General features: G+C 36.3%; 1 protein-coding gene across 3 annotated transcripts in view; it reads right to left on the bottom strand.

The window, feature by feature from the left end:
- Nucleotides 1-22,488, bottom strand: part of FCHO2 (FCH domain only 2) — a 116,194-nt gene that overhangs the window by 69,403 nt on the left and 24,303 nt on the right. For 2 of the 3 annotated variants that reach the window (XM_029216533.1, XM_029216534.1), the window contains exons 3-7: nt 17,726-17,800; nt 14,644-14,785; nt 14,406-14,558; nt 6,700-6,804; nt 599-697 (exon numbers count right to left, since the gene is read on the bottom strand). In XM_029216533.1, coding sequence (XP_029072366.1) covers nt 599-697; nt 6,700-6,804; nt 14,406-14,558; nt 14,644-14,785; nt 17,726-17,800 — 574 coding nt within the window. Of the gene's footprint in view, nt 1-598; nt 698-5,764; nt 5,870-6,699; nt 6,805-14,405; nt 14,559-14,643; nt 14,786-17,725; nt 17,801-22,488 lie in introns of all 3 variants that reach the window. The other variant, XM_029216535.1, reaches the window with a different exon arrangement.

The raw sequence follows: 22,488 nt of genomic DNA, 5'->3' as shown, positions 1-22,488 counted from the left end.
CCTTTTAGAACTTTCATTTGCCTAATATGCTCTGTTACCTAACTCTGTTCGTAGATCTATGGATACAAACCACTTTTTACATGAACCCTTAACGTATGGTCTCACAGCCTTAGAAGTCAAGGCAGTGTCCTGTTCCTATCTTTGAGTGTTTTAGGGACATAAATCTTACGATAAATAAAACTTATACAGCAATGAAAATAGTATTAGAACTTTAGTAACCAAGAATAACAGGCTTCATCTTTCTCTACTATATTTCAATGCACCCCAAATGTCATCATTAAGGCACTTTTATATTTTTGGAAATTTTCTAAGCACAAGCTCTATAACTTATTGAAGTTGCTATGCTAAATTTTAAAATAGTAAAACTTTGTAATAAAGAAATATTCAAAAATTGTTAACTTCAGAATTTTAACTCCATAATTAATTTAAATTATCATCCTTGATAGGATGGTAAAATCCAGGTTATTCTGTATCTAATACATGTAAATACATATTCTTTACCTGAAATAATTCAGTATCATGTTATGAGTTATGATTTTTAGAGTCAGAAGTGAACATAAAACTCTCATGAATCAGTTCGATAAAAGTAAAAACGTACCTGGCCTATTTGTAAATGAATTTCCTTTATAGCATTTGACAAGGATCCTATAATTTCTTTTATATGAATGAGATGAGTTTCTTCAATATCTTGAAATTTCTGGGTAGCGAATATAAAAAATTACACACATACAGATATATTCTGAAATCAAAACACTTTTTAGAAGTCATCTTAATACAGCTAACCAAATTTGTCAAGTTACATTAATATTTAACAATGCATCGAAAAATACAGCATCGAAAATAGTTAACTTTTTGTTACATCATTTCTCAGGCAAATATGACTTTTTCAGAATCAGAAGATACCACAAATTAAAATCTATAATCATGGTCAGAAAATTAGAAGGAGACCCAGAAGAGAATAGTGTCAAAAAAACAAGGGAGAAGTATTTCAAAAACTGAAAAACAATTAGTTTGCAGAGCTAAAACTACAGTTTACTTCTTAAGACTTTACAATCTAGCCCATAGACTTTCAAAAAGGTCTAATTCTGGAAATGTTAATACATAGTCTCCAAAAGAGACAGTCTATGGTCAAAGAAATCTGGGAAAGCCTGTATGTATACTCTGTCTCAGCAGTTCTCAACTGAAGGTAGAGATGATTCAGATGACCTGGAGAATGTTTTCAAACTATAAAACAAATAGATCCTCCATGACTACTTAGGCAATGGGCTGGAAAGAGGTAAGAATGTTGTTTGGAAAAAAAAATCCCAGGTTATTCTGATATTTACTCCCCAGGAAGAAAACCACTGCTAGACTTGGCTTCACAATAAACGTATTAAAAACTGAAGTAACTGAGAAATACTAAAGTAACAAAACTTGTTTCACTCTGCTTAACCCAGTGTGTTCCAAATTTCTTTGACCATACAACCCTTTTTTTCTTCTTCTCTGAATATCTATTAATATCTCACAGAACAATAATATTCCTCAAAACAGGATTTGGGAAATGCTGAACTAGTCATTTTCAAACAAAAATACATTTGTCATTTCCAGTGCACAAACCTGATTACCCACTTTCTTGCCAAATTACATCAGTTCTAAGGAGCAGGCCTAAATGTTTGCTATTTTTCCCTAGTTTAGCAAATTAAATTCCCTCACCCCATATTTAATGTCCAATTTTCTTCAGCACTGAGTTACGTGATCAGAAATCACTAAGCCAAATAATCATGTCTATATTTTTGTAAAGGGTCTGAACTTCTAAAAAAAAATCAGATATGGTGAAATTAGTTTTGGCAGTAATGCAACAAAGTCCAAAATCTTAAATCCATTTTATTCATGAGGAATGATGAGTTAAAATAGAGTGCTTGTCTTGACTAATTTTGACCAAGTCCAATGAGAATACCAATACTGCAAGATCCTGAATTACTCTTAAGAACTGAGGAACATTCAGGAGGAGCATGATCCTATTTTACGTTCATATTATAAGAATTCACCCTCTGCTTAAATTTCTGCAATTTAATGAACAAGATATTTTCTCATAGACAGGTAGTCCCAAATCCAGGAAAGCTTGGTCAAACAGGCACTAATTTCAAATGGATGATCCCTAATTCCAAGGAAACTTGTGCCTTCTTCTCATTCTCTTTTGAAACACCTACATTGAATAAGTCAGATCCTTAATAATTAAGAAATATCTTGAAGCATGAAGCCAAACAGAAACTAAAAGCATGATTCAGCTACAATCTTGAAACTGTGCTTTATTTTTGGCGGGAGGACTGCTAAATATCAGAATTCCTCAAAATTAGTGACTACGAAATAAGCTCAGAGTTATTCAGCAATGGGAATATAGTATCAAGTGTTTGAATATAAATGAATAAATCTTCTTGAACAAATCAGAGTTCTTCCTCCTTGCAATTTCAAATCCACTGTGTTCATATGTACTGTTATATCAGTTTTTTTTAAAAGTACAATTTTGTCAGCCAGGAGAGATATAGAAAAGCACTCTAATACTAAAACTCCTTAATCTGAGGGTGTTGCTCAAGCAAATCTCAAATTTCCTTGAACTAGCCATCTAACTGTTCAAAGTAAACGAAATCTCCCTACCGTTTCAAGTTTTTTAAGTGTCATTAACCGACAGTGGTGAAAAGCATAAGCACAGAGTCACAATTTTAATCATGCTTATTCTCAACTCAAATGCAAAAACTTACATCACAAGTACTCCAAGTAAATTCTGACTTCTTTCACCCCAGGTAAATATATGTCCTGCCACCCAAATTTCATTCTCACTAGATTGACAGGCCCCTTCCCACTAGGATTAAGTCAACCTGCTTGGCCTGGAACAAAAGGAAAGTAGAGAAGCAAAAGAATTCTTTTCCCTTCTAAATAACCCAAAATAAAGTCTACTGTCTATTAAGAAACAAAAGTTAACCTGTCCTACAGTTGTGCGTGTGTGACAGACAGAGACAAAGAGGGAACACGAGAGAGAACACACATACACATCAGCACAGTATACCATCAACTTTATTTAAAAGCACCATGGTTAAACATCTGCTCAAACAAATTAATGTTTCCATCTTGGAACTGGCAAGATAAACAGTTAAAATGCAATTTGAAAAAATGTAATGAGGAAGCAGAAAGAGATAAGGAGAGGGAAAGATGAGTGCTGAAGACTCTTTATAAGGTAATATATACAAACAAAAAACACTGACTCTGGGCTTCCCTGGGGGCGCAGTGGTTGAGACTCCGCCTGCCGATGCAGGGGACACAGGTTCGTGCCCCGGTCCGGGAAGATCCCACATGCCGCAGAGCGGCTGGACCCATGAGCCATGGCTGCAACGGGAGAGGCCACAGCAGTGAGAGGCCCGCGTACCACAGAAAGAAAAAAACAAAAAAAAACAAAAAGAAACACTGACTCTAACAAATTCTAATTTGTTTTTTCAAATTAAATAACTGAAAGGCAAACATTTTCACTGATAGAAATTAATCATTTTGATAGGAAATTAACAAATCAATAATAACTGCCTTATAAATGAGTGTTCCTAATGATTTAAAAGATAAAAGAGAACTTGCTGAAGTCTACAATGACCTCAGTTGCTATAGAAATTGAAACTTTTTATCTCACTAGAGATGGAGCCTCATTTAACACAACTAAACCCTTCTTGAAACATTATCATTTCCGAGCTGCCATGACATTACATTTCCCAGTTTTATTCCTTCTCTGGCTTCTCCTACTTGGGTTTCAGCATCTCTTCCTCTCCCAAACTGACAATGATGAACCTCTCAGAGCTTGGCCATTATTTCCCCACACTCTATCCAAAGGCGATGTCATTATGGCTGTGTGTACTGTCCAGCGCCTATTTTATAAAGTCCCAATCCTTTATTCAAGACCTTTTGGACCAGTTGTTTTGGAATTTAAATATTTTGGATTTTTAAAAATAAAGATAACATGGTGTTACCATGTATCTCATAATACTACCAACAGGATCTGCAGTGGCATCTGTTTATCAAACACTAAAGGAAAACATGTATATTCAGTCTAAGTAGGATAAAGAGACTACAAATTAGCCTCACGTCGGTTCAAGTTTTGCTGCCAAATGAGTTCCAGGAAAAAGATTTTTGGTTTTCAGAGCTTTTGGAATTCAGAATTGTGGATAAGGGATGTGAATATTATGACCAGGCAAGATTACTTACAGCCTCCAAAACTGCCCATTTGATGTCTCCACTTAGGTATACGCAGCTCAAAATTAACATGTTCAAAACTGAGCATCTCATGCTCTTCTGACCCCTCAAACTAACAGCTCTTCATCTAGCCTTTGCCATTCATCTCTATACACATAGGCTTACAAGCCAAAACCTGGAAGAGATCTTGAATCCCTTTAGAATTCTCCCATTCACCCTACCCCTGCCATCTCCAAATGCATTCACTTGTCTCCTTCTACAAGGCCACCACACTGACCCTCATCCTTCTCACTGGACTATGATACTGCCTTCCAAATTGAACTCTTTTTTTTTTTTTTTTTGTGGTACGTGGGCCTCTCACTGTTGTGCCCTCTCCCGTTGCGGAGCACAGGCTCCGGACGCGCAGGCTCAGTGGCCATGGCTCACAGGCCCAGCCGCTCCGCAGCATGTGGGATCTTCCGGGACCGGGGCACGAACCCGTGTCCCCTGCATTGGCAGGCGGACTCTCAACCACTGCGCCACCACGGAAGCCCCAAATTGGACTCTTGATTCTCCTTTGGCCTCACTATAATCCATTCTTCATGAAACTGTCAGAATTAGCTTTAAAAATGCAGACCATATCATGTCACGTCCCTGCATACAGCTCTTCAATGTATTCCAACTGCTCCTGGAAGAAAACCTAAACCCTTACTAAAGCCTGGTCCTTGATTATCTCTTTAACCTCATTTCTAACCACCATCTCTCCTTACTCAGTTTCAGTAAGCATTTTTTACTTTCTAGAATGTGATCTCTCTTTTACACATCTGGGTCTTCACATCCATGGTCTCCAAGGCCTAGAACACTCCTGCCCTAGAATGAGTCTCTTACTGATGCTTCAAGTCTCAGTTTTAAATGTTACTTCTCCAAAATGGACTTTCGTTAACTCCCTAATCCAAATTAGGTCAACCCCATTATTCTGTCTCATGGAAGCTTGTTCTTTTCCTTTGTAACATTTATAGTAATTTGTAACTTTATATTTAAGCATATATTTAATGTCTGTCTCCCTCCCCTACACTGTATACTCCATGTAGAGCAGAGAGAATTTGTTTTATTTACATATATATTGTATACACCCAGCATCTAGCACAGTGCCCACAACATGGTAAGTAGAGATGGATGCATTATGCCTGCACACAAGCATGCAAGCCGTCTGTTTCTGAGGTGTGAATCATTCACCACTCCAAGCAAGAAGACTCCCTAGAATCCAAAAAGTCAGACTCATAAAGTCCTTCTTCACACTTACAGAGTGCCTACCATGAGCTGAAAACTGTTTTAAGTGCTGAGGAGACAGCAGTAAACAAATCAATCCCTGTTCTTACAGAACTTATATTTTAGTGGGGGGAAGACAGACAACAAAATATATGGGTAGAAGAGCCAGTGTGCCTCACCATATTTCTAGCCCCTCAAACATGATGACTAAGAATGTTCTAAGAAGAGGTTCCTCCACCAGCCTCAGGGCCAGAGTGAAGAGCTAAGCCATGATGAACAAGTAGCATGATAAAAAATAAACACTTGCTATTGTAAGCCACTGAGATTTTGGGGGTTCTCTGTCACAGCAGCATACCATCCTATCCTGTCTGACACAGTAAATTAAATGCATGGTGTCAGATGATGACAGGTGCTAAGGAGAAAAACAAAACAAGAGGACAAGAGGTGAAGGTAGAAGTTTTGGGTATAATTCATAAAAGGCACCCATCTTAAATCTAGGCCTTTAACTAAGGCTCTAAGAACATCAAATTGAATATAATTTATCCCAAGCTTATAGGAGACAGACTTTTTTTTTTTTTTCCTCGGTATGCGGGCCTCTCACTGTTGTGGCCTCTCCCGTTGCGGAGCACAGGCTCCGGACACGCAGGTTCAGCGGCCACGGCCCACGGGCCCAGCCGCTCCGCGGCATGTGGGATCTTCCCGGACCGGGGCACGAACCCGTGTCCCCTGCATCGGCAGGCAGACTCTCAACCACTGCGCCACCAGGGAAGCCCGAGACAGACTTTTTTTAACTGATTGTCTGTCTTCCCTTACTAAAATGGAAGTTCTACGAGAGCAGGGATTCTTGACGGTTTTGTTAACCACTATACCCTCAGCACTGAGTCATTTCCAGTTTTCTTCCTAAGTATAAGTCAATTTTAAAACCCATACATAATCATTACTGTCTTCATCATCTACCAATGTCCTCATTTTCTCCAATGCTCCTTAAACATTCTAGTCCATCTGAATAACCCCTTATGATATTATAACTATTGATTCTTGGTCTTCAATCTCCAAAACAAGATGTATATTTTTAAAACAGCATTATTAAAACACTGAGATTGTGCATTTTAACATTTTCTAATACTAAAAATTTTATGACAGAAAAATTATACTATTTTTATCACTAATATAATTTATTATAATTTACAAACAATAAACACAAATATCCTGTTTTAGATTTAAAGCCTTAAAAATACCAACCTGAGCTGTTTCTGTCATTTTCTGTTCAAAATCAGCTTTTCCTAATGCATATTTTTCCACATAGAGTTTATAGGTATCTGTAGCTTTCTTAGATTTAACAGTTGCCTGTAACAAAACAGAAACATTTTGAACTATACAAAATATTTTTTATTTCCTGATATAAGTTTATATGAAATAATAATTTAAGTGCATTTTAAGAAATGAGGCCTATGTTGAGTTCAAGATGACAAAAACTAATACCTTTTTTTCAAGTCCTCCTTAGTGGTATTTTTTGTTACAGTCACAAAATAATGCAGAAATTAAATGCTAATTCTCTTGTCTGATGGAACGTGCTTTAAAAAGTTAAAATACTCTCATTTTATAACCCAGAGTAAGATCACACAACCACATAATAGTACGATGTTACTAAAAATTCAACAAACAATACTGTGACAATACCCTCAGAATATGCTTGACACTCCTTTACACACGTGAGTCTTTCTTCCTTCCACAACAGATATTCCATTTAATGTCTGATCAGTGACTATAAAGCTAGCTCAAAAGTTGAAAAAAAAAATCAATTTTCCTTGAGGTTTCTCAGTTTCCATTGTGCTCCGGAAAATCTATAAATTTGTTTTTAATCATTGCCTATTTTTCAAGAAATTGTTACTGCATTATTATAGTTCTAATTTTATCAAAGTTACTTACTCAATAAAAACTTAATAATATGTTAAATATTAGGCAGTGACGAATATGAATACAAATTATATAGAGATCTTTTCTTCAGGGACTTCATAGAAGAAGTATAACCCATATACATAAACAGCTAGAAACTGGTGGAAAGTAACAAAGAAGTAAAAACAAATTTTATGGAAGATGGACATTAAGGAAGAAGAAAAACTATGTGTCACTTGTAGGTTGGGGCAGACATGTGGCTATCAAGAAATCTGATTATTCTCAAAGGATTGATCAATTTGGATACAGGAAGTTTGAAGGGAAGGGGTGTTGAAGTAAATAAGAGTTTAAAGAAGGTCAAAAAAAGAAAAGCTATAGGATTTCAAGATAAAAGATCTCCACTTTCTTGATGAGGTAAGAGGGGGTCTGCTACGAGTGAAGAAGAGTAGGGTAGGGTTGGGAACTTCAGGAGAATAAAGGAAGTTTCAAACCATGGTTGTGGAGGATGCAACTGGTAATAACTACAGGAGTAAAAGTCTTGCAAAGAGCCACTGAGGGCTAAGCTGCAAAACTTGGAATTTGTGCAGAGCCAATCAGAGCCAGTAGGTAATTATCTCCAGCTATGTTCAGGAGTCTAAGAATAAGTATTAGAAAGTTGGGTTTACCTGGAGGTTTGGGGTTGGCAAGAGATGCATACAGTCTTATTCTCTAAAAAGGCAACTCTGTACTCTCTCTAAAATATAATTGCATATATTATATTAAACATATATGCTTTATGCTTGTGGGCCTTCTTAAATAAAGAATATAGGATGCCACTTTATCTTGTAGTGTATCAAAACGGTATCTTGTATCAGAACTGGTTTCGGAGCCAAAAGAAACTGGATTCAACTTTTAGCTCTACAATTTACTACCCAGTTTACTTTGAGTTTTATATAGTTCTCTCATTCCCAAAACGGAAATACCACAAAATTTTTTTAGAGCTTTGGCACAGATGAAATGTAATTTATGTAAATGCTTGGGACAGGGACTACAAAATAAATAGTATCTGCTATTAAACATCAACAGGAACATACATCATTATATTTTGCTGTTACACTTAGCTGTTATTATATCTAAGAGTTGTTCTAAGCTCTACCCCTAGAGTAAGTGTCTAGAACCTACAACGTTTTCTAGTTTGCTCCTATGGACCTTTTTTTAAACTCTCTTCCCACTGTCTAGCCGTGTGACATTATTTTATACTACCGTTAATATACTTCCTCTAACATCCTTGCCCTTTCAAACATTTAACAATTAGATGAGATGGATATTTAGAGTTTACAAACTACCTTCACGGGAAGTCCAGATAACCAAGTTTGCTAGAATTTATTTTAAAAACAATTTTAATGCCATGGTTATCTGCGTTTCCTTTTGGATTTTGTTATGCCAAGAGACTTGGAAGAAGAGAATTTCTTCCAGCTACCTAAATTTTCAGTCTATACAAGAGTAACAAGCAACCCACAGTCCATGGAGTGATTTTTAATGACATAGTCTAGCAAAATGATATATTCCCACTGGGAGCCCCTCCTTCTTTGCTTCTTCTTCATCCTAACACTGCTCTTTTCCTCTGCTGCCTATTAAGTTATTGCCTTATAATTTACGTGTTGGCTATTGATAAACACATGAGCTGTGATCACTCCTAGAAGCATTTGAAATTTGAAAGGAAATTCATAAACAATGGAAAAGTCCCTCAAAATATAACTATAATGATTGTGTCCATACTTTTTTTAAAGTAATTTATTCCATTACAGGTTCTACACAAAATAAGACACCTCCCTTTCTAAACTTACCATTAAAACCTTTCTCTAGTAGCCTCTTGTTCTGTACTATTCAATAAGTCTTAGCTCCTCAAAAAGAAGGAAGCTTCTTGAAGACAGAGGGGATAATATGTACTCAGCCTTTAAGAACCTTCATAACATCTAGCATGATGACAGGCACATGGTAGAAACTAAAACATTTATTTACTATGGCATACAAATTCATAATCCAACAATCAGAAAATATGTGAATGAACCATTTAAAAAGGGAAGAACTGAGTCTATAGCCTATATTTAAAGTAAACTCTTAATTTTTATTATATTAATAAACAGGAAAAGTTCAAATAATATTTTGCTATAATGATATTTCCTAGTAGACACATACGTTGCATTGTAGACAACATAATGGTTTCTCACTTACAAAAAAAGAAAGAAGATACCCTTTATAAGTTCTAATATACTTTTTACATCAGCTTTCACTCTTCAAAGGTAAACATCATATGTCAGAATAAGGAAATTACATACCAACTTAAAGAAGCATCTTAGAAAACTGGCAAAAGTAGTACTTAATAATGAATAAATTTTTTTAAAGAGTTTATTGATTAACAAGGTATTTTAAGTAATGACAAAAAAATTTAAAGAAAACTAAGGGTATCCTATAAAAGAATATAGAGGCCACTTTAGAATGTAATCATATTCTGGACTTCCCTGGTGGTGCAGTGGTTAAGAATCTGCCTGCCAATGCAGGAGACACGGGTTCGAGCCCTGGTCCAGGAAGATCCCACATGCCGCGGAGCAACTAAGCCCGTGCGCCACAACTACTGAGCCTGCACTCTAGAGTCCACGAGCCACAACTACCGAGCCTGTGTGCTGCAACTACTTAAGCCCACGAGCCTAGAGCCCGTGCTCCGCAATAAGAGAAGCCACTGCAATGAGAAGCCTGCACAGCGCAATGAAGAGTAGACCCCGCTCGCTGCAAACAGAGAAAGCCCGTGCACGGCAACAAAGACCCAACGCAGCCAAAAATAATAAATAAATAAATAAATAAATAAATAAATTTATTTTTAAAAACAATGTAATCGTGGGCTTCCCTGGTGGCGCAGTGGTTGAGAGTCCACCTGCCGATGCAGGGGACACGGGTTCGTGCCCCGGTCTGGGAAGATCCCACATGCCACGGAGCGGCTGGGCCCGTGAGCCATGGCCGCTGAGTCTGTGTGTCCGGAGCCTGTGCTCCGCAACGGGAGAGGCCACAATAGTGAGAGGCCCGTGTACCGCAAAAAAAAAAAAAAGAATGTAATCATATTGGGAATATATATATATTTTGAAAGCAAGAAACATCTCTCATAGGAAATGACTATACAGCAACACTCAGATAAGTCAAAATGACTTTCTAAATAGTATCTTTGCTTAGTAAAACTATAAATTCTTAGGGTAGACTCATAGAAACTAAATGCCCCAGTAGTAACAAACTTGACCACTTTTGTAAAGTGATTATTAAAAGGGATGTTGGAGCATAGCAACTTATGCTTTAAAAGCAATAGCTACATTTCTTCTCATAAACAAAAGATTGGCCTTAATAGATTACCTACTGATAACAAAATAAATCCTACATTTTATTCATTTCCTTAGCATTATAAATAAGTTTACTGATGTACTACCAGAAATATTTCTGTTTAAGTGTCTATAATTTTTATAGTAAACTCCTATGAATCAAATATATACATATAAAATAAGTACTCTGTCACAGTCCACAAATATGAGTAACTTCTAAATGGTGCTTTATAAAAATAAGGGTTTGTGAATGAAGATGAGAAGCGTACTATGTCATAATAGCCAGTAAGTGTTTATGTTTTCAAGCTCACCAAAGGAAAAACAGTTCAAAGATCTATGTTTAAAAAAAATCTACATTCATGTTAATAAAGAGCTTATTTATTACAGGCCAAAATAAATTTACTTAGGCTTGGATTTGAATATATATAAATCAGAGACACATTAACACATCTAGTATCACAAGCAAAGGTTTCACCTCTGAGCAGAACAATTAGAAAAAAGCACCCCTTCCTCTTCTTTTCTTTTTGCTGATTGAGAAGATTTAGACTATACTTCTGTTCTCTCAGTAGTTATGCTTAATGTTCATGCTTGCAAAATGAACTTTCGAGATACTCCTGAATCTTTTTTCACAGTCAGATTCTGACCCTTCTCAGTTACTTCCAATTCAGGGACTGCTGAGGTCTGCTTTTTTCCCCACTTAGTATTATCTTCAATGTCACCAAAAGCATTACTGACAGAGCATTTCTTAAAAGTGTTCCACTATCATCTCCAGATTTTCTTCCAAACATTGGCGCTCACATTTTCTTGATCTTACCAGGTCTCAACAAAAGGTTTTCAGGCAACAATCAGAACTAATCCTTCCTCAATGCTCTTAAAGTGGTCTGTTAATTGAAACATCAACGTGTTGCAGTTGTCCAATCATGCCACCAGGTATATAACAACCAAGTTCACAGAGGCAGTGAAACTACACCACAAATGCCACCATGCCAACAGTGATTATATGATACTATCATTTGACGATGCATTCTGATTTCAGAGATGTGAGGAAAAAGATATACCCGGTAGCTTTTAATATTCTCTTTTTCTCTGGTGGCTCGTTCTGAATTTATCTTTATTTAACCTGCTTAATACCAAGAATGTACTTTTGATCTAAGAACGCCTGAGTTTTTTTAATTCTGAAATATTCTGATCTGTTAACTCTTCAAATATTATCTGTCTACCATCCTCTCCATTTTTTTTTTCTTCTGAAATCCACATCAGATGAATGTCGGTAACCTTTATTCTCTGTACTATGTTATGGGTGAGTGCCCAAATTCAATCTTTCACTATATTAGCTCTAAAGTTTGTCTTCTCTGTTGCTTTTTTTAAAATTTCAATAACCATATATTTCATTGCCAAATTTTCTGGTTAGCTGTTTTCCCATCTACTAGATCTTATTTCATTATCTCTCTTAATTTCTTTAATATAAATTTATATTCATTTGCATATCTGAACATCCTCAACATACACGAACGTTTCTGATCATCTATTTTATAAATCTAAATTTTACTTGGAGTGAATTCTTATTCTAATTGTTAAATTTATTGCCACCTGTCTTAGCAGAGGTATCCCCTGCTTTTCAAAAGTTTGTCTTACAAGTTTGTTTACTTTGCTTTTACAAAAAAATTATATTGGTTCCTGTTTTCATGAACTGAAAAACATTCAAAGAGGATTTTCACTTTTACAAAAACAGGTGAAAAGAAAAACAGCGTTCAGCGTTTGCTTTGTAGGAGCCGTTACAGAGGCAGCGCACACCTTGAGAAGCAGTGAAAGCGGCACCACCAAGCTCCTTCCCAGGATCTACACTCAGTATCGGTCTCCAAAGCTTTGAACTGTGTCTGTAAGCATCTGTGCTTTATCTCAATTTATTTTGTGCATGCATTAGCAAGATGTGTTCTAAGGTACTTGCTTCTCTGCTTACACCATTTTGGCTTATGAAAGGTTTCACAGGAACACTCTACTGTTGTACAGCAGGGAAAGCTATATTAGCTATATTAGATTCCTTAAGATGTGCTTTTGCTCATTTCAGGTGGGAGGTTTCTTGTTTTTTCCCCTCTCTCTTCTCTCTCTCCCTCCATCAGTGATGCTGGAAAACTCTACAGAATACAAGGTAAACATCACCTCCTAGAATTGTGTTATATTCTATCATTTATGCTCACCCATCCCCATTTAGCAGTTTCAGGTTATCTCCTGCCAGCCCTCCAAGGCCCCAATTTAGTATCAGTCTTATAAAGGTAGCTTTTAATTAATTCCCTGGAAGAATATAGGGGATATGAACGAAACAGTCATGAACTGGTTCCCTGGCCTGACTGCCAGTCAGAACTGCATCCTTAAACCCCAACTTCCAATAATGCTTTAGCCCTTCAGCAGCTCAACAGTCTTTTTTCACTACTTATAGTTTCACCAAGTGAGTGGGGTTCCTTGGGCTTCATCTCAAGTGGGGAATATTTAGTCCCCTTTACCACACAAGAGCTAAATTCCACTGCCTAACTTAGGACTTTGGGTCCAACAGCCCTGCATAATCAATCTCTACGTGCCCTTTTGAGTTTCTGTTCCATTTCTGGTTCATTATGAAGATAATATTCTTCTTTTTGGAGCATGTTATTTTGCTTTATTTTCCCTTTTCATATATTTTATTCTTAACTGCTATGCCTGGAATGAAGAGCGTTTTAAAATCATGAACTTAACTGTGCCTCATTTTCTACCCCCTCCCAATTTTTATTTATTGCACAAAACACTAAAGGAAACATATTACCCCAAATTCCATCAACTGTTTTGATTTTTCCAGATGCTCTTCTGGTTTTTGCCCATGTATATACACTTTTATAATTATTATAATTGCAACATAATTACAGTTTTGTTATTTTTTAATGGCTATTTCAAATATTCTACAAAGCTTTCAAAATTATCACTCCCTATGGCTGATTCCTAAATGATATATACCACATCAAACAAGTGGATAAACTGTTTTGAAAGGGGAAAAATATCTACTTTCAATCAAAATGAGAGTGGGGGAAAAGGTTGTGGTTTACCGCAATACTACATACATGGGCTCAAAGTCAGCAATAAATCGCCCACAACATATATTTAAAGTTTATCTCAAGTAACTATTGCCTTGCTAAATCTACCAAAGTCTTGCTTCAAAAAAATTTTTACCTCATTATTAAATCTTACACCAAGCAGCATCTCATCAATTATCTTATAAAAATATCCTGCAGGGCTTCCCTGGTGGCACAGTGGTTGAGAGTCTGCCTGCCTATGCAGGGGACACGGGTTCGTGCCCCGGTCTGGGAAGATCCCACATGCCGCGGAGCGGCTGGGCCCGTGAGCCATGGCCGCTGAGCCTGCGCGTCTGGAGCCTGTGCTCCGCAACGGGAGAGGCCACAACAGCGAAAGGCCCACGTACCGCAAAAAAAAAAAAAAAAAAAATCCTGCAAATGTGTCACCAATATAAAGAAATCATTCCTTTTTATGTATTCGCTAATCTATCTACCAGATACAACATATTTTGTAAACCTACTTCTGTTTCACTTAGGTAAATCACTAACACTCAGAGGCACAGTGACTTCATCTTTAATATGAGATCATTCTTGAGTGTTTAAAGATTAAATGCAGTCTTGTATTTGAAAATGCTTGAAACCACAGAGGTATTATTTTTATTACAATTACCTTTTCTATTTCTCTTTGTGTAGCTCCTTCCTTTTTCAAACGTTCCTGTTCTACACATTTGGCATTGTAATTTTCCTTGGATTTCTGGAGGGCCTGAGTTATGCTCTGAATGGTTTGAACAGCTTCCAGAGTTCCTGCAACTTCTTCTTTAGTCTGTTTGGTATGAAATGATTCATCAAAATGCAGAACTACAAAGCATTCAATATCTGACCAATCAATCCTTTAACAAAACGGATACCTTTTTATGCGATTTTACTTGTTCTTCTCCATACTTCTGAACTTCTTTTATTAATTCTTGTAATTTTCTAACAAGATCCAAGTGACAATTTGCTAATTTCTCTGTAGATGTTTTGAACACATCCCACACTGGTGCAAATGTTCTAAAGCAAAGAAAACATGGGAATAATTTACTAACAGGAAGAAAAAGTTTAAGGCTCCAGAATAGAACCAATGGAAATAATGTTATATTCAGTAATTTTAATTAGTCAAAAGATGAAATTAAATTAAATCACAAATGAAACGACTGACAGCCTGACCTTGATTTTTTTTTTAAATCCTTGGTTAATTACTTAAAATATTTTTATACCTCAGATACAGAGAAATGAGTTAATTCATATCACAGGTCTGGCCATGACCCTCCCTTAATTATAACGTGTCATTTTCTGAGTTGATTTGGTTATTTAGATTTGTATCAGAAGCCCTTCTAATCACTGTCTACTGTTTAAAACTAACTTATTATCAAATCTAAATTTTAGACTCTTCAGTGCTCCATTTAAAATGCTTCATCAAAAATAAAAGCTCCTGTGAATTCCCTGGCAGTCCAGTGGTTAGGACTCCGTACTTCCAATGCAGGGTCACAGGTTCGATCCCTGGTCGGGGAACTAAGATCCCGCATGCCTGCAGTGTGGCCAAAAAAACCAAATAAATAAAATTAAGAAGATAAAAGCTCCTCTGAATTTAAACATGCAAAAGTCAAATTTGTACATGATTTTTAAGTGCCTTCATCATTAAAATTTATTGAAGAATGACTTTAAAACTGTTATCTGAAACTTTGTTTCAGATTTTACCCGTGTACTTCAACAAACACTAAGAGAGTCCCCTTTCTACTACACTTGGTATAGAATGTATGACATACTTTCCTACCACTTCTTCTCAACACTGAGAATTTAATATTTTCAACAGGTTCAAGTACTTCCAAGAGTTACTACATTATAATATTTTGAATAATACTTAGGATGCCAAAGGGTAGTTTAAACTAATCTGGTCAGTAGGGAATGATGTAAGAATAATTTTATCCTATGCTTTCCTCAGGTACTTCCTCAGAGATTTTCAACAGCACTTGCTTTGCTCTATGATAAAACAAAAACAAATAGCAACAATGATCATTAACGCAAGATGGTAGAGACAGAAATTACTTACCCTAATATGTACTCTGTGCCAGTTACTGCATTTCCTACCCAGTAGGAAAGCTAACTGACAACAATCATTTTAAGCAATAACAAAAAGTTCAAAGAGAATAATTAAAATACTTAAATAGGACTGTTCTGATTAGATCTTACCTCACACTTTTAAATCTAATCAGCATTAAATGTGGCAAGTAGTTAGATGGAAAATTTTGAGAGAAAAAAGGACACCTGAAAAGTATCCACTCACTACAGCACCAAAATACATGTACATCACTTCAGGTAAACCTGATACATGATAGTCTAGACTTTACAAAACAGGTAAGATGAGAGTGTCCCTTTACTTTACCCAAGGATTATTTACACTGAAAGGAGGTTCAACATAAGATTTCTTTAAATACAGGTTTCTTTAAGGAATTTCAAGTATCATTCCATTTTTTAAAGTTTGACATACACAACTTTTTTCTGGCCAGGTAATACAAGTTGATGTACAATGAGCACTAAGAAAGGAAACTGACCAATCCAAAATATGTCTAAATGCAACTAAATACAGAAAGATAAAATTCAATTCTTGCCTAAATATGCATCAGTAAACAAAAACATTAATATTTATAATCTTAAGTAACAACACTAACACAAAAAATAAAATATCACCTATTATTCATCAAAGACACATATTCCAAAGACAGAAATGTTTTCAGTAACTTTATTAGAAAACACATGTTTTTTTCTACCTCCCACCTGGTAACTAAAAATAAGAATTTCCTATATTAAAACCATGGCCTCATACTGAGTGAAGTAAGTCAGACACAGAAAGACAAATATCATATGATATTGCTTGTATGTGGAATCTGAAAAAAAGGTGGGGGTGTACAAATGAACTTATTTACAAATCAGAAATGGAGTCACGGATGTAGAAAACAAACTTACGGTTCCCAAGGGATGGGGGGGAGGGATAAATTGGGAGACTGGGACTGACATATACACTCTACTATATATAAAACAGATAACTAACAATAGCCTGCTGAATAGCACAGGGAACTCTACTCACTACTTTGTAATGGCCTACGTGGGAAAAGAATCTTAAAAAAAACAAAAACAGAAGTAGAGTCACAGATGTAGAAAACAAACTTATGGTTACCAAGGGATGGGGTGAGAGGGGGAGAACTGGGAGATTGGGGTTGACGTATACATACTAGTATATCTAAAATAGATAACTAATAAGAACCTATTGTATAGCACAGGGCACTCTACTCAATACTCTGTAATGGCCTACTTGGGAAAAGAATCTAAAAAAAGAGTGGATATTTGTATATGTATAACTGACTCACTTTGCTGTACACCTGAAGCTAATACAACATTGTAAAGCAACTCTACTCCAATAAAAAGTTTTTAAAAATAATAAATAAATATTTCTAAAATATCAATCATACTGGAAACCTAAAAGAATGAGTATATGAAAGAAAAATAAATTATTTATTAAAAAAAAAACCAACAAACCATGGTCAATTGGTTAAAGCTAGCTTCTGTTATTCCAGTTACTTTCTGGCCCTTCTACTGTGGTCAATAAAGAAGAAATTACATTTTAGAAGAGGCACGTCTACATGGAGGAGTTAGAAACAGGAGGCTGCCAGAAAAGTGAGGAGAGATATGGAAAAAAGAAGGAAGAATGAAGTTGTATTGTGTAGTTTAATAAAGGGAAAAAAGTAAGTTTCATTTACTTTGTGCTAACTGATTCAGCAAATTCAATTATACTTTCTATCAAGTTGAGAATATATTCACATATAGACGCATTTTGAATAAACACATTACATATTATTATATTTATGAACCATTTTATCCTTAATGGGAACCTACTATTCTCATAAACTTTGCCTAAATCAACATTGAAAGAGTTCTTCAAAGAAATTAACTCACCCAAGTTGTGAATAATTGCTTGCAGATTTTGCTAGTTTTGTCATTGACCTGGAGTACGCCTCTTCTATTGTAGCTCTGTTAAATCAAATTTCCATATTATAATAGCTCTTGTTTAATGACCAAACACATAGCAAAATTATTAAAATACAGTCACAACTGTAGAAACAAAAAGATAACTCAAAGTATATGTTAAAAATAAGTAGGTATGTGGTCATGAATTTCTGGCTTATCTTTAAATGGCTTTTGTGCACATCTACTTAAAGAACTAGTCTGGTATAGAGCTAAAATAATGTATTGATATACCACCAAAAACACTTTAGTGAAGTCACTCCTCTTCTTACCTTTAGTATCAATGGTTATCGGAACAGGAAGTACAAAAGTACTGTTTCTTGCATTCTCTCTATATACAAACTGATTCAGTATGAAAGTCATTTGTGTTTAATATTTCCTTGGTGTACTTAATATAGTTTTATTATTCTTTAACATTGTGAATTCATTATTATGCACATTGAATGGAACAAGAGATTGAGGACAGCCATTTGCACAAAACTAAGTATGAATTATTAGCAAGTCTGAGATCCTGAACTTCAGTACTTAATCTAGTCTGTGATTAGATCTAAAACATTAACAAGTATTTCACACTAGGATACTGTGCTTTATATAACTGCTATACAGCATACAGAATTTTAGGCTAAAAAAATTAAACCATTAAATATAGAATAGAAAAAAATTTTCCTATAGGCACATAACTTACAAATGAAAACTATGACGTTGTCTTGGCCTTCATAACACTACAAAAATTAAGTTCTATCTTACCTCACCCATAATTACCCTGTCCCTTCTCAATCTGTGCTACCCTTAACAAAGAAACAGTCTACAACCACCACTGCCTTCCAGTTACTTTGATAGCTTCAACTAACATTCTGAGATCAACAAATCCAGATCTCCACCCTGCTCTTGAAGCAAATCATCTGTTTAATATCTAAATGCCTCAAGCATAACTCTAGCTAGACATCTTAATCATCTCAAGCTCAGAATATCCAAACTAAGCTTATCTCCAGACTCTTCCCCAACCCCACAAAAGGTAGCTCTTAAACAAAAAGCAACTATTAACAGTAACTGCCTCTCACTGACTGCTCCTCTAAACTTCTGGGTGTCTTTTTAATATACTATATTACAAGGGTAGTACTTTGATACTTTTTAGAAAGTTAATACAGAAATAGTATCTCAATGAATAAGTTTAACAGCAAGGAAAAAATGGTTCATTTCCAGTACTAGTAAATTGATCCAAAAACCTTCCAATGAGAAAATGAGAAAAAGCTGGAGAGGTGGTGGGTGTGCCTAAAAGGCATCAGAGAACTAAAGAGGCAGTTAAGAATCAGCAGGCCAAGACCCAAGAGAAGGCTATCCAGAGAAGAGAGACAGAGAGGTAGGGCAGCTTGTCCCCTGGGGCATCTACAAGCGGCAGCTGATCCTGAGAAGCGGAGCAAAGCCTCACAAGGTAAGGGAGACAAAACTAGCTTCAGACCTGCCAAAGGTGGGAAGCATGGAAAATCCCATACCCTTTAAACTGAGACTCAAAGAGTAAGGATATAAGGAGTTAAGAATGAACCGTAAGTAGGCAAGCTCTCAAGGGGACTGCAAACATTATCTTTTCAAACTGATATTGGATCCTGCATGGTTGTCTTATATACATTCATACAACCACCAAGTACACAAGGAAACAAGACAAGATGAAACACCAGCAGAAGCAAATTTAACAATGTTCCACACGCTAAGATTATAAAGTTTAGACTTTATGAGTTTATGCATTATGATCAAGGAGCCAGTCGATTAAATCAAGAATTTCACTAGAGAGCTAAAAATCATTTTTCAAAAGTGGGGGAGAGCACAGCAAATTTGAAAAAAATATAAATTCTATATCTGAAAAATACAATAACCAAAATTAGTGTCTCAATGGATGCAGTTTAACTATAGAGTCAATACACGGTAATGAGACGTAAACTAGAGAGAGGTGAGAAGATCTGGATTCTGGATTAAAGCTCAGTGAAACATAAACTAACATAACATGGTAAATCAACTATACTCCAATAAAAATTAATTAAAAAAAGAGAAAAAGCTCAGTGAAACAAAAGAATGGAAAACAGAGAAGAGAAATAAAAGACAAAGGACAGAGCAAAAAGGCCTAACATATGTGTAAAGAAAGTTAGAATGGGTCAGAAGAAATATATATTTGCAGAGATAATGACAGAGGATTTTCCAAAACTGACCACAGATATCAAACCACAGGTTCAAGTAGCCCAACAAACCCTAAGAGGATAAATAAAGAGGTATGTACATCTAGTCACATCATAAGAAAACTGCTGAGAGTCAAAGACAAAAGGAAAAGCTTAAAAGCAGCTAAACCTTTCCCACCATCAGACGTTACCTTCAAAGGAACAATAATTAGCCTGATAGCTAACGTCTCAACAGTAGATAATGCAATGGTCTTCAAAGAATTTTTTTTTAATCTAGTAAAATGCAAAACTATAAAACTCCTATAAAATAACATAGGAGAAAACTTAGATGACCTTGGGTATGGCAATGTCTTTTTAGATAGAACACTATAGACATGACCTATGAAAGAACTCATTGATAAGCTGGACTTCATTAAAATTAAAAACTGCTCTGTGAAAGATGATGTCAAGAAAATAAGAGGACAAGCCACAGACTGGGAGAAATTATTTGCAAAAGACAAAAGAGAAATAGAAATGTTATCCCAAATACACACAGAACTCTTAAAACTCAACAATAAGAAAACAAACCTGATTAAAAAATGGGCCAGGGGGCTTCCCTGGTGGCGCAATGGTTGAGAATCTGCCTACTAATGCAGGGGACACAGGTTCGAGCCCTGGTCTGGGAGGATCCCACATGCCACGGAGCAACTAGGCCCGTGAGCCACAACTACTGAGCCTGCGCGTCTGGAGCCTGTGCTCCGCAACAAGAGAGGCCGCGATAGTGAGAGGCCCGCGCACTGCGATGAAGAATGGCCCCTGCTTGCCACAACTAGGGAAAGCCCTCGCACAGAAACGAAGACCCAACACAGCAAAAATAAATAAAATAAATTAATAAACTCCTACCCCCAACATCATCTTTAAAAAAAAAAAAAAAATGGGCCAGGGCTTCCCTGGTGGCGCAGTGATTGAGAGTCCGCCTGCCGATGCAGGGGACAAGGGTTCATGCCCCGGTCCAGGAAGATCCCACGTGTCACAGAGCGGCTGGGCCCGTGAGCCATGGCCACTGAGCCTGCGCGTCCGGAGCCTGTGCTCCACAACGGGAGAGGCCACAACAGTGAGAGGCCCACATACCGCAAACAAACAAACAAACAAAAAATGGGCCAAAAACTTTGACACCTCACCAAAGACGATATACAGATGACAGATAAGCATATGAAAAGATGCTCCACATCATATGTCATCAGGGAAATGTAAATTAAAACAAGATACCACTACATACCTATTAGAATGGTCAAAGTGTGGAACACTGACAACACCAAATACCAGCAAGGATGTGGAGCAACAGAAATTCTCATTCATTGCTGGTGAGAATGCAAAGTGATACAGCCACTTTGGAAGACTGTTTCGCAGTTTCTTACAAAACTAAACTTATTCATACCCTACAATCTAGGAATTGTGTTCTTTCCTATATACTCAGAGGAGTTGAAAACCTATGTTCACACAAAAACACGCACAAGTATGTTTATAGCAGCTTTATTCATAACTGCCAAAACTCAAAAGCAACCAAGATGTCCTTCAGTAGATGAATGGATAGATGATGGATAAATAATTCATATCCAGACAACAGAATATTATTCAGCATATTACTAAGTGAAAGAAACCAACCTGAAAATGCTATTACATACTGTATGACTCCAACTAAGGCTGACCTTTGAACAACATGGGTTTGAACTGTGCAGGTCCACTTATACACAGATTTTTTTTCAACAAATACATACTATAGTACTAAATGGTCCACAGTTGGTTGAATCCACAGATACAGAACTGCAGATATGAAGTGCCCACTGTAAAGTTATATACAGATATTCGACTGCACAGAGGGTTGGCACCCCTAACCCCTGTGCTATTTAAGGATCAACTACATATGACATTCTGGAAAAGGCAAAACTATGGAGACATAAAAACAGAGCACAGACGATTCTAGGGCTGTGAAAATACTCTGCAAAATATTATAATGATGGATATATGTCATCATACATTTGACCAACCCATAGAATGTATAACACCAAGAGTGAAGCCCAAGGTAAACGATGGATTTTGGGTGATTAGGATGTATCAATGCAGGTTCATCCTCGGTTAAAAAAAAAAAAAAAAAGGTACTTTCTGGTGAGTAATGTTGATAATGGGGGAGGCTATGCGTGTCTGGGGGCAGGGGACATATGGAAAATCTCTGTACCTTCCTCTCAATTTTGTTGTAAACCTAAGATTGCTCCAAAAAAATGACTTTAAAAAAAACCTACCAACTAGAATTCCATACCCAGCAAAAATATAAATGAAAGTAAACCCCTAATAAAATAACAGATCTAGGTGATGAGCATCAATGGCTACTAACATCACAAAAGAGATATAACCAGATACTATACGCCTCTGATGGAAGTACACACCACCGCCGATGAAGTATTCTTGTCAAAATATTGAACTGAATTTGATCTAGTTGCTACATTCAAATAACAATTTATAAGAAATATAGGAGTAAAGGAAAATGTT

Source organism: Monodon monoceros, unplaced genomic scaffold (genome assembly GCF_005190385.1).
Source record: "Monodon monoceros isolate NGI ecotype Baffin Bay Population unplaced genomic scaffold, NGI_Narwhal_1 Super_Scaffold_12, whole genome shotgun sequence".
Classification (NCBI taxonomy): Eukaryota; Metazoa; Chordata; class Mammalia; order Artiodactyla; family Monodontidae; genus Monodon; species Monodon monoceros.
Note: the sequence above shows the minus strand (reverse complement) of the source record. Positions and strands in the feature narration are given on the sequence as shown.